This window comes from Hibiscus syriacus, unplaced genomic scaffold, assembly GCF_006381635.1.
Source record: "Hibiscus syriacus cultivar Baekdansim isolate YM2019G1 unplaced genomic scaffold, ASM638163v2 tig00109906_pilon, whole genome shotgun sequence".
In the NCBI taxonomy this organism is placed as follows: Eukaryota; Viridiplantae; Streptophyta; class Magnoliopsida; order Malvales; family Malvaceae; genus Hibiscus; species Hibiscus syriacus.
This window is the reverse complement of record NW_024062524.1, coordinates 156,649-170,968: the sequence shown is the minus strand read 5'-3', so window position 1 is coordinate 170,968 and position 14,320 is coordinate 156,649. Positions and strand designations below refer to the sequence as shown.

The 14,320-nt window shown below is 32.8% G+C and overlaps 1 protein-coding gene across 1 annotated transcript; it reads left to right on the top strand.

Annotated features, from left to right (window-relative positions):
• Window positions 1-6,754: 6,754 nt before the first annotated feature.
• LOC120210063 (ethylene-responsive transcription factor ERF105-like) lies at window positions 6,755-7,454 on the top strand. Its single transcript, XM_039208882.1, has 2 exons — window positions 6,755-6,769; window positions 6,804-7,454. Exon 2 carries the CDS (start codon window positions 6,804-6,806, stop codon window positions 7,335-7,337), a length of 534 nt encoding a protein of 177 aa, XP_039064813.1. The 5' UTR covers window positions 6,755-6,769; the 3' UTR covers window positions 7,338-7,454.
• Window positions 7,455-14,320: the final 6,866 nt, after the last annotated feature.

Here is a 14,320-nt window from a genome sequence, read left to right as displayed (position 1 = left end):
AGAATCACAGTATTCAGTTCGTCTTTTTTTTTTTTTTGGTTTTAATTTTCTATTGTTTGTTATGAATTTCAGAACTTTTAATTATTTAACAGTTTATTATTATGGCCTGTAATTCCATGGAAGAGTAGGCACAGAAACACTTGCTTGCTTCGGATCATATATTAGTCAATGTGTCTGAAACCATTGTTGAACGAAGCAGGTCATGCTCCAAACATATTGTCCGGAACCAACATTGGCGAAGGGTGATCAGGTGGTGTATCGATGGCTAGCGAGCCCGTGTAATTCATCGGAACTGGCGGAGACTGCATCATATTAGGAGTTACTTCTGCCTGTTAAAACATCAGTGAGGTTATCTATCTGTGGTAATCTGACACATCTAGAGGGAGAAAATGAAATGCAGATGGTTTCTTACCATGGATTGAATCGTTTGATTATTAGTTGGCAAAATAGGAAGTTTAATCATCGACACAGATACGATCGGACGAACATCGGAGCAAATTTTCGGAAATCGGTTCACAGGCTGAGATGAATTTCTTGATTAGTTCTGAGGTTGAACCCCAGGGGCATTCATACAGTGAATTTAAAACCAAGTCATCAACGTGAACAAATTTAAACTAACACATACATTCATACTTGAACTGAGGTCGTAGTAGTTACATTATTATTATTATTATTATTATTATTATTATTATTATTATTATTATTCAAATTTAGTTGGATTTTTCTTGTTATAGTAGTATTTTTATATTTTATCTAAACTAAATTTACTTAAAATCTTTTTTATTTGTATTATCTGAATTCAGATAAATGATTGTCTATATAAATATATTTAATCAATAAGGAGTATATATTTTTTAAATAGATTTAACATATAATATTTAACATGTGCTTTTTCTATTTATAATATATTTAACCAATAACCATGGACGAACGTAAGATTTTTATTAAGAGAGTCGAACTTATAAAATTTTAAGTAGGGAGAAGTTATAAAATTTTAGAAGGGGCGAAAACATATTTTCAATAGAAAATACAAAAAAATATCTAAAATATTTATGAATTTAAAATTTTTAGGGGACGACCGCCCCCACCCATCCCCTCTAGGTCCATCCCTATCAATAATATTATACAAGTGAATGATTTAGAAATGGTCTTGTAAATAAGTCAACTATGTATAAGGTGGAAGATTCATTAGGGTATTCTTGTTTTTGTGTGGATACTCTAGATGTTGTATTAGTTGTAGCATACTTCTGTTATCTTTGGATAATAAAGCTCACAATTTATCAAAAATATATGAATGATTTACTTAAAAATAAAACATATGCTTATTTGAAATTTATTGAGTGATCGCGGTGATTAAAAAGAGAGTTATTCTCTTTTGAGATCCTAGATTCGAATAGTGTTTATAAGGTGTATATATATTAAACATATGTTTGATCAAGCAATCTACGGGTCCGATGAGTTCCCCATGTATGCTTACAAGATCAAGCACTGCACTAGGATGCATAGCCACAACGGGACAGAGTATCTCTACACCCACCACAATGAGAAGGCTCAACGTCGTGACCCTCCCAAGTACCCCTACACGCACTTTGTCTTCCTCGGACGATACCTAAAAGGCAACAACTACGAGTTTGCTCACGATGTCTTCGAGTACCGGCTACACCCCGCCAAGTACCTCATCCTTACATGCAATGTAAGTAGGTTTTGCGCCCGTAAGATTTGTTTCTTTGCCCACAAATCTGACCAACTAAGGTCGTCTGAGCCCAAATTCAACTGCCCTAATCTAGCAACCAATGGAAGAAAGACTCTAAAGGACCTGAGTTCGAGTCACTTCTTTTGCATTGTCTTGTCATTATGTTAAGAAAATTCTAAACAAATATCACTTTGTAATCAATCCGGACTATTAAAAATACTAGCAAAGGTCTAAAATACTATTATAGTAAAAAAATTGATACATGGTCCCTCCCACTCAAAAAATGATCATGTCCCTGATAATAGATTCTCTATCAAGAGACGAAGATTCCATGCCAATGCATACATTATGTCGAACCATTGCCACCACAATTGGAAGGGGTTCGCGCAATGTACGGGTCCAATAAATTCCTTATATATGCTTACAAGATCAAGCGTTGCACTGGGATGCACAGTCATGACAGGACTGAGTGTCTCTAAGCCAACCACAACAAGAAGGCTCAACGTTGTGACCCTTGCAAGTACACATACACCCACTTTTTCTACCTTGGGCAGTTGGGCGATGCCTGAAAGGTGACAATTGTGAGTTTGCTTACGACGTCTTCGAGTACTGGCTGTACCTCGCCAAGTACCTTACCCTTCCATGCAATGCAAGTAGGTCCTACACCTGCAGGGTTTGTTTCTTTACCCACACATCTGATCAGCTGAGGTCATCTAAGCCCAAATTTAACCGCCCTAATCTAGCAACCAATGGAACCCATGTTCAGTCATATGCTTCTGCATGTGTCAATAGATTAAAAATTATGAACAGATACTACATTGTAATACTAAGACTATTAAAAAACTAACAAAAACCTAAAATACTATTCTACTTGGAGCATTTCTTGCTTGGAGCGGTCTTTCTAAGAATCATCCTCTTCATTTTGGTGACGAATAGTTGCCTATTTCTGTCATATGAATATAGTCACACATGACACACATCCCTACTTTACATAAGTTCCCATAAGAAAACATTAACATTCAGTTCAACAAATAATTCAACAGAATACGGTTGCTTACCATTTTGTGCAATGACAGTTAGTGACGGAACTAAACATTATTTTCTAGGGAGCCATTTAAATTTTTTTGAGCAAACCAAGAATATTAATAACTCCTATCATATTTTCTTGAGAAAACAGATAATAGAAGAACATATTTGATATGGACATGCACTCAAGTCAAATTTCATGTCATTTATTAACTGGATATTCCTACATTCACTTACGTGATTCGGGATCACGTTCTATAAACGAAATATTAAAGTTTTCAACCTCAACAACCGGAGACATGAGAGGCATGTGTTTGCACGCGTACACGTGCGTGCGTGTATGTGTAAATTTTTTTAAAGATTAAAATTCATGAACCCACATAATATATATATATATATATATAATAAAAATCATAAATATTTATTGAATTAAAAAATATTTTTTTAAAAATTATCTTCAACTGAGATGAAACACTTTATAATTTTATTAAAATCATAAATTCAAAGAAGATGAACAATCAAAGTGGAAAAATATATATAATTTTTTGTATTTTAAAATAAAAATAGCAAAAAAATATTAATTGTTTTTAATAAATAATATTGATTTCCAAATTCTAAAGTAATATACATATCTTTTTAAGGCAACCAAATTTTTTATTAAATAGAGGTATTACATTTCTAATATAAATATCAAGATTCGAACCTATATAAGGTGAGATGATATGACATTCACAACTTAATCGATTAATAGATTTATGAAACAATCAAATTTAATAATTCATTGTACAAGTCTCTTGAGAGAATCAAATTTAATATTTTAATATATATATACATATATATTAATATTTTCTTGGGGGCACAGCCCCACTAGTCTTAAGGTTGTTCCACCCCTGTCGTTCTCGTTCATCAATTGTCAACTCACAGTACCTTTTCAAATAATAATGAGATGTAAGTATACGTCGAGTATAAAAGCAACGAAAAATATTGATTATAAATTTTTTAGTCATTGTCTGTATCGTATATCTAAATTCAGAATGTAGTTGTATTATTGTCAAATAAGTCGAACCATTATGAACATCATGTTGGTTTAGTAGGTTGAGGTACTAAATCATTTAAGCAATGTTAAGGGTTTGAATCTTGGTGTTTGTTAATGAAACAATTGGATTAGAAAGGTTGACAATACCTCTACAACATCCAATCCGGATTAATCGATTAATAAATCAAATATTGATGGTTATAAAAATATAACAATGTGATTGAAAAAAAAAAGATTTCGTTAGAAAAAAATATAATATATATATAGTAAAATTTTATCAATAATGATTTTTGATGGAATGGTAGAGAATTCATACATAAATCCTATTAAATGTGAGTTTGATCCTTAAAAGTGTGTTTTTTTTGTTTTTTAATTAAATATAATATAAAGTGTAAAAATATAAAAAAAAAATTATTATAATAATATTAATTATAATTGAATAATAATAATAATAATAGAAACAAGATCACAAAGATTATCCACCAAAGCATGTTACATTTTGTAACCCTACACAAAGATTATTACAGCCACTAAAGCCCAAGTGGTCTTGGTCTGTTAACGCTCTTAATTTGTTGGGTTCAACTTTTAACAAATCCTACTCTCCAAATTCTGGTTTTGTTTCCATTCAAAAACCCAAAAGCAAAAGCAAAAGAAATGTAAAAAAAAAAAAAAGGATAAAAACTACATGTTTAGTACCCTGAACTATTATTTTTTATTTTAAAATCATGCATAATGTTATGATTTAGTTTTATTTTGGTCACTCGTTGTTGAAAAATTAACGATGATGTTGATGTGTCACTATAAGGTAATGACACATCATTATTGAGTTTTTTTAAAATACCACGTCAGTATTTCTATTGATTTTTTAAAGACGGATGACAAAAATGAAATCAAAATGTAACGTTAGATATGATTTTGAAAAAAAATAATATTTGAATGATCAAAACAAAAATAAAAGTAATAATTAAGATATTAAATATGTAATTTACCTAAAAGATAGCATTCAAAACTTTAAAAACTTGTTCTCCTCTCTTATGAGAGTAACCATTGTACGATGGTGATTAATATGTCTAAATATATTAGAAATAGGTGTCCAAAGTATGTGCAAAGTTAACTTTAGATGTCTAAAGTTTTTCGTTAAAAATAAGTACTTAACGTTTTCATCGTTACACTTTTAAGTCCCTAACGTTTCCGACATTATATTTTTAGGTACCTGGACTGTAAATCGTTAAATTCAGTCGTTAAGTGACACATGTCAATTTTATAAAATTTTAATTTTTTAAAATCACTTTAAAATTTACTTTTAAAAATCCCATTTCCCCCTAAAATTATTAAAATAACCCCAAACTTCATTAAAAAAAAACTAATTTCAATCCCTCTGCCATCATCTACACCGTTAACTGGTGAAATTCCAATGGCGTGAGACCAACCGAACACCCAACTGTCGAAACCCTTGCTCCAACCTCTAATTGCAGCGACCAATCAACAATTGCAACATGAAGAACCCCTTTAGCCAATCGAGCAATCTAGTTTTACACGATCATTGGGCGTTTGATCGGTCGTGAAAATAAGGGGTTTCGATCGTTGGGTGGTTGGCCAGTCGAACAATGTTGGGTATTCAACCGAATGACAGTGTGCTGGCGGTCGACGTGCTAAGGGATTGAAATGATGTTTTTTCAGGATTTTGGAGTTTTCTTTTTATAATTTCAAAAATATTTGGGTTTTTTAAAAAATAAAATTTAATTTTTAGGTTTTTTAAATAAAATTTTATATGTCCGACACATATCATTTAACGGTCTTTACAGTCCATACACTTAAAAATATAACACTGAAAATGTTAAATACTTAAAATTGTAACGGACAAAACTTTAGAGACGTAAAGTTAAATTTTGAAAAACTTTGGGCTCTTATTTTTACATTAATCAGAAAGAATAAAAAAAAACTTTCACTTTTCAAAGGCTTTGGGTCAAATAGTCAACCATTCAAACCACGTGGATTTGAATTCAAGCTCCAAAGTCCGTCAAAAACAGATAAGATAATTTTGCAAAATACACCGTCTCATTTTGCAAACCATCACTTATTAATCATTTACTTTATATTTCCATTTCTCAGATATTAGTTATGATAACGTGAACTTAAAAGGTTGGGACTTTAAATCTTTTGCGCTAAGGGCAGTGATTTCTCCGACCATTTTCCTATTTTTGACAATTTTCTTAAAAAATATAAACAATATATTTATGCATAATTAAAAAATAAATAATATATTACACATAAATATAAAAGATATTTTAAGCGAAAACAAAATAGCACGTGGTAAAGTTTCAACAGTTGGGGGTAAAGTCGAAAGCACGTGCAGCCACTAACCAGGCTTTTCAACTTTTACTACGTCTTCATTTGACGTCACCCGAAGAAAAATTTAAAATTTTAAAACTCAATCTTTAGTAACAAATTTGTTCATTAATCCTATGCCAAATTCAAACTTACTAAACCTATGCCAAAGTTTTCATCCATCGGAAAGTTCTAAGGTGCGACGATCTTAATATGCGGCTAAAAAAATGTATTACTAATTTTGTTATTATTTAAATAATAAAACCGATAAAAAATAATTGAAAATATTATTATTTCTATCGATTTTAATTATCGATATAGGTAAACGCAGTAGAAAAAACCTGGTAAAAATAATATTTTAAATAGTACTTTCCCGAAAACATTATTTTTTTTACTGTTTTTTTCTATCACGTTTATTTATATCAATAATTAATAATAATAATAAAACTAATAGAAATAATAAGGTTAGAATGTAATGCGTTTTATTGGTTGTTTAATTATAGGGTTTGGGTGGCGGACGAAGCACCCTGGAAACTCTATATAAAGACACGAGTGATTGTTCCTGGAAGCTGAACCATTGTCTTCTTCCCTTTAAAATTTAAATATTAACTCACCACACTCTCTTTTCCACTCAAATCCATCACCTTTCTTTTTCGTTTCCATAATTTTCTCACTTCAAATTCTGTATATCTGAATTTACAAATTTTTTTATAATATCAAATGGGATTTTCTGAAGAAACTTCAGCTCAGTTGGAATTCATAAGGCAGCATCTCCTTGCTGATTTTGCTTCCATGGAAACCTTCATGGTTTCCGACCCATCGCTTGTTTATACCCCAAACCCCCTAAAGCAATCGACGCTTAGCCGCCGTCGTCCTTGTCTTAGCGTTACGATCCCTCCGGCATATGTTTACACGGCTTCAGCTCCGGTTGCAGTTGCGGCCGAACCGTGCGAGGAAAGGCGTTACAGGGGCGTTAGAAGACGGTCGTGGGGCAAGTTCGCGGCTGAAATCAGAGACCCTAACAAGAAAGGCGCCCGGGTTTGGCTCGGAACCTTCGACACCGCCATTGAAGCTGCAAAAGCGTACGACGGAGCTGCGTTTAAGCTACGTGGGAGCAAAGCCATATTGAACTTCCCTCTTGAAGCTGGGAAATCAAATTCATCCTTATCCGAGGATAATTCGTTTTCGAGGAAAAGGAAAAGAAGTGAAGAGGAAGAAGAAAAGAGGGTGAAGTTGGAGTGTAAAGTAGTGTAAAGGGAGGAGTTGAAGGCGGAGGCCCCCAAGGAGGCGGTGCCGGTAACGGTGGCGGAAAGTGTAACGTCGTCGAATTGGACGGGGTTTGGAGATAGCGAAGAATGAAATATTTGGTGGGCCATTATTATCTCCGTTATCTCTACATCCATGGTTTGAGTATTCTACGCTTGAGGTTATATATACTCATAAGGCTTTGTTTCGTGTAAATATAGGGAGAGCACCCAATTTTTTTTTATATATATGTTTCATTATAGTTTCTTTTTAAGATTATAATATGAATTGTAATTATATCAAATATTTTTATAGGATATTCTCAAATTATTGCACCAAAAATAATCTTATTTTAAATTGGTTCCTATATTTTAAAATATTTTATATCAATATTTAATTTATGACACATTTTAAAACATTCTATATCAAACCTCAAATAATGAATATCATTTTATCTTGATCTTAAATTTTAGAAGATCATAAGTTCAATTCTCATAATCTTTAAAAATTAATAGAGTTAACGAGATATTAATAAAAAAATCAAAACTAAATGATATTAATAGTTTGGTGGATAATATAAAATGTTTTAAACTTTAAGAATCAATTTAGAATGTAACCCCTCAGACCGATGCGGATAACCCGATCAGATCTGGAGTGTCACATTAGGGCCACCGGAAAGACCACTGTAAAAATAGCAGAAAATTTAAAATTTTTCTTAAAAATTGTAAACTCATAAAATCATTTATGAGTACAATATAAAAGATATCAATATACAAAATAAAACAGATTTTTAGACTCGTATATAAAACAAAATACAATTACATGCCCCCTAATCACATGCACCGTACTCTGCAAACAGCACCGGAAGAATTCCCTTACTGAAGTCGATAGCTGCACTGGTACAATTCTTTTAGCCTGAAAAGATGAGTAACAGAATGAGCTTTGGAAAGCTCAGTAATACAGAACTACCAGATGATGCATATGAACGTGCAAATACAGATAAATATATATTTCCTTATTATTTCCGAACATTTACAGATTTTTATGCTGAGCAAATATCCTACTGATATTTCAAGTGGTAACGGAAAATGAGCTTTCAGTTCAGAAAAATATTTCGGATGACTAAGTTCAAGAGATCAGAATAGGTTATCTAGTGTGTTCCCAAAAACCATGTAACTTTTCAGATCTTTTTTAAAAACATATATACATATATACCCCCATCCCAACACAACATAATGTGTAGGTTCCTCAGAACCATACACCCAACCCACACAACTTGTAAGGCCCTGAGCACAAAGCCGAGGAACCTGCGGAAATACTTATTTCAACAATACCCCCCAATTAAAACATTTTTCCGTCATTAAACGGAGATATCAGAAATCAAAACAGAATTCAGAAGAGATATCATAACAGAATCCAGATAAGAAATCAGAACAGAATTCAGGTCATGTATCAGAACAGAATTCAAGTCAGAAATCAGATAAAATATTTATATGATTAGGGAACACACCAGAGTTTACAAATATTATTCAGAGATACTGGATAATCTTATCAGGTAAAGAGACACTAATCTTCAGTTTACCGATAGAATGTCAGAAGTTAGAATCATTATTTAAAAAGTTCATTAACTGACAGAATCATCAGTTATTCAGGATATGATTTATCGGGATCATCTTATTCGGACACTTTTCTGAAGCTCTACGAAATCTGAAGGTCTTCAGAATCTTTACAATCTATGACGATTAATCCGATTATCGAACAACTCCAGATGAATAGCTCCCAGAACCAATACTTATCAACTTGTCAATTCATTAACCTTCCAGGGTATTTACTCTTTAATACCAAATATTCTTATCCACAAATCATCTTCTGAGTCATCACTGAATAGATCTTAAGGAGACAAACAAATATTCTAATGGTCTTTATTTCATTTCCATGTTTCAACTATACTAGGAAATGCTGACGTACTTGATTTGTGGTTCATAATCCATAGGGATGATACATCATATAAGTTCATCTGATTACTTCATTTAGCAGTCAAGTCCTTTACAGTTACTTCAGGGTTTTTCATAGTAATTCATACTTCTGAATTTTAGATACATATTGCACTTTCGTTCAATTCAATTTGGTAGTCGCAGTTGATTTGTCTAATGAATATCCACTTCTTAATATTGAATGCAATCTAGAGTTTAGCTGAGCTGAATACTTCCAAAATTATCATCAAGCCACACTTGAGAAGACGAACACACATTCAAGTATTATCTATATCGTTCAGGTACTGACATATCTTTACGATTGATCAACTCACTTAAGTTGTGTTCCATAACTTGTAAAGGTAGTCCAACACCTATGCTTATTTGGATTACTTAATTAATCTAGGACATTTACTTATTCTAGGTCATAAGGGTATTTTGGTCATTTTGATGCTCAGTCTTATTCCATTCATTTCAGAGCTCGAGGATATCCAATTATTCCTGAGCTTGGTGATATTCTTGGGTTATTTCCATTACAGGGGTATTTTGGTCATTTTACAGATCTACAGTATTTCAATCTTTTCCCTCCATCTGGTCTTATTATTTAATTCCAATTTATCATCTATTCCAGTCCCTTCGAACAATTCTGATAAAAGAGCACTCTCCGATAAATTGTTCTTCAGGTATTTACTCATAACTTGGATATTTTCGGGTCAAGTGCCTTCTCAGATTTTACAAACGAAATATTATAAATTTTTTTGTACAAAGACAGGATCTTAACAACTAAATCTGTAATTTATCGAGTTAGGTACAAATCCTCAAAATATTTTCTTATTCAGGGTCAACTCAGACTATTTTTACCTCTCAAGGCATTTTCATAATTTCTTAACCAGATAACTTCGGTATTAACTCTTAATGAACACTCTTATAATTTAGAGATCATATGGTTAATTGTTTCCTCGATCATTCTCTGATCTTGAAATGATTCCTTAACAGACTTCTAGTATCTTGTATAAACCCTCTTGGGGTTAAAAATCGGTTATCCAGAATTTTCAAGTAAAACTAATATTTTTTATGCACATCAATAGTTTTATCAGATCAATATGTCTCTTAAGATTTATTAATCCACTTTCAGGGATAATTCTTGTCATTTTCCAACATAAGGGTAATTTCATAATTTTACCTAATCGAAATATTCTCATAATTTATCATCTAAGTACCTTTAATGAGATAAATTATAATCTACATATACATGGTTGATTCCTTTATCACTTAATTCCAGAACTTGTAATTTAATTCTAAGTGTCCTCCAATTTCTTATAATAGTCATTTGAGCCATATTCAGTTACCTACTTCCTACTGTATTCGTATCGAGTGTAGAACTTCATTACTTACACATATGAGACCAAACATTTCCATTCATGCATTTACCAAAACCAACATGTTCTATAAAGCATAAAGAGGTAGTAATGTATTATCTCGATTTCTGTGCCATATTACTCGACCATTTAAATTAAATTTGAACGCCCTCGATTTTGAAATCAACTTCCAATAATTCCTCAGATACATATTAACAGAAATTTTATCAAAAACGGAGCTTAATTCCGAAAAACGGATCGAATCGGGTGATTAATCAATGAAAAACAACTTACCGGGTTTGAATTTGGTGAAACGGACCTCAAAATCGAAACATCAACAAAACCCAAAATATTAGTCTTAAATTCCAGCTCACCAATTTGATTTCTAGCTTCCAATCTTTTTCTAACGAACACGTATAATTTATCGTACAAATACGACTTCTAATAATTTTCCTTGCCATAAAAAATAACTTATTAGAATCTAATTAATAATTTGGAAACCCAATTTGCATAACTAAAAACTTGAAGAGCTAGTAATATTTAATTACAAACATCATGGACTAAATTGATCTTGTAAAAACTATTATGTCATAACTATAACCACTTGGAAAATAAGAGACAAGGTAAAGATCTCACCAAACTTGGATGATATACCTTGTGGTTTACCCCTTTTTGCATGTTATCTATAATTTCCGGCAACAACGTGAATTCTTTAATTGCTCTCTTTTCACTTTCCCAAAGCCATATGCACTATGCCATTCCTTCATTTTCACGCAACTTTCACAAATTCTCTTTTTTTTATTCTTCTACGCTCTTCATATTTCAAGCAATGATATTGATCAAAAGCTGATATGGTTCAACGATATGGCTCAATACGTTTAGCTTGATATTCTTTAGGTTTCGTCGATCTACGGAGTTGAAGATCCACAGGGGAGTCTTGCTGAGGATGTTGAGTTGGGCGGAGCTTCAATCCTCCACATGAAATCCAAAGCTTCTTGTACGGCTTGGTTAGTTCCTCTCGATATTTCACCACATGTCACAATTAGTGTCCATCAATTGATTCAGCTCCGGGTCTTTCGAAGTGTCTCATGATATCACTAAAGATCGTTGCCTCGCTTCAAACTTCTATCTAGCAGCAGCTAATCAAGGCACTACTTCAGGCGAAGCTCTACACTTTTGAAAATCCATGTAAGCTTCCAAAAGGCTAGAGTACTGAGGATGAGCAATGATTCTGGCTTTGGTAGCTTCCGTCTTATTCGAGGTTTTGCTCTCTTCTTAATGGTGATGAACCGCTTGGTGCCCTCTAAACAAAAGGTTAGTGAAATTATTTTAACCACGTTGAGAGGTGATTATTAGATAAAATGAGTTGTCTTTGGCTGTTGATGAACAAATAGAGATATGTTTATCACAAATTTTCACTCTGAGTTCGTAGGCTCAGAGAATGCTTTTATTATAATGGATTATTACACACTCTCCATCTCTTTCATAATTGAGGAGTGGTTGGCTTGGTGCCTACATATAATAATGGCATTAGCAGGTGATCATATTAATTGCTATGGCCAATATACATATGATCTTAATAATTATAATAATTGGGGTGTTACAAGAAGACCGAATGCAACAGCCCCACCACCATTGTTTCGCTACTGTGGAGATAAAGAAACGTTGGATATAGTCTTCTCTAATTGGTCCTTTTGGGGATGATAAAGCTTTCATTTTTATTAATTTACAACCGTGCCACCATTGTTTATCTCTTTGAAACTTTTGTTGGCTTCTGCTTTCATGGTATAATACACATCATCAGATCTAAATGTAAACCAAATGCCAAATGTAATTAATCGCCTGCCCATGCAGTTCTGGTTTACTTGATGCTAGAGGGTCCCTTGTTCACTAACAAGTGGTCTATCATTTTTCTTCATGTGATAGCACTATGATACCAAATTATATTCTTTTTGTGTCTCCTTCAGGGCTGAGATAAATATAAAACAATGGCACAACATACTGAAAGATATTAAAAAGGGAAATAATAATATCAAATGGATAGATAGAGAACCATATGTGTTACAATTCTCCCCTCCTTAAAAGAATTTCATCCTCGAATTTCATTCATGTCACATAATTGTAGAAATGAAACTTCCATCAACTCTTCCATATCTTCTAGTAGCTTTATAGAAATACGAATCCTCCACTAATCCTTAACCAGTTGAGTATACATTCTTATCATAACTTTCTTTATTCCAATTAAAATAATTAGAACAAATTCATCCTAGTGGAAACAATTCAGCATTGATTACAAAATTAGGCTCATAAGGCGATAACATATCTCAATTTCATTTCTGGAGTTAGTTCGGAATTTCTCAGATGAGTAACTCTCACATGGCTCGTGAGGTACTTTACAGCGTTTAGACATATGTTACTGGTATTCCTTTTTGTACAAGTATAATCATAACGGATAGAAACTTAGGTTTACTCGTTACAGATAGGGACTCAATCTTGGAGTTCCGGCTCAGAGAGGTACGTTTGTAGTCTAGGGGTATGTACTGATCAGACATCTTTTGGCATTCGACCGGCTGGTCTATCTTGAAAATTTTAACTCAAACCATAGCTCTGATACCACTAAATATAACCCTATCAGACCGATGCTGATAACCAGATCCGATCTGGAGTGTCACATTAGGGCCACCGGAGTGACCCACTATAAAAATAGCGAAAATTTTAAAACTTTTTCTTAAAACTTGTAAACTCATAAAATCATTTATGAGTACAAAATAAAAGTTATCAATATTCGAAATAAAACAAATATTCAGACTCATATATAAAACAAAATACAATTACATGCCCCCTAATCACATGTACTGTACTCTGCAAACAGCACCGGAAGAACTCCCTTACTGAAGTCGATAGCTGCACTGGTACAATTCTTTTAGCCTGAAAAGATGAGTAACAGAATGAGCTTTGGAAAGCTCAGTAATACAGAACTACCAGATGATGCTGATGAACGTGCAAATACAGATAAATATATATTTTCTTATTGTTTCCGAATATTTACAGATTTTTATGCTGAGCAGAGATCCAACTGATATTTCAAGTGGTAACGGACAATGAGCTTTCAGTTCAGAGAAATATTTTGGATGGCTGAGTTCAGGAGATCAGAATAGGTTATCTAGTGTGTTCCCAAAAACCATGTAACTTTTCAGATCTTTTTTAAAAACATATATATATATACCCCCATCCCAACACAACATAATGTGTAGGTTCCTCAGAACCATACACCCAACCCACACAACTTGTAAGGCCCTGAGCACAAAGCCAAAGAACCTGTAGAAATACTTATTTCAACAATACCCCCCAATTAAAACATTTTTCCGTCATTAAACGGAGATATCAGAAATCAAAACAGAATTCAGAAGAGATATCATAACAGAATCCAGATCAGAAATCAGAACATAATTCAGGTCATGTATAATAACAGAATTCAAGTCAGAAATCAGATAAAATATTTATATGATTAGGGAACACACCAGAGTTTACATATATTATTCAGAGATACTGGATAATCTTATCAGGTAGAGAGACACTAATCTTCAATTTACCGATAGAATATCGGAAGTTAGAATCACTATTTGAAAAGTTCATTAACTGACAGAATCATCAGTTAATC

Excerpts from the sequence above, each read along its gene's own strand:
- LOC120210063 (XM_039208882.1), top strand. The coding sequence starts at position 6,804 with ATGGGATTTTCTGAAGAAACTTCAGCTCAGTTGGAATTCATAAGGCAG.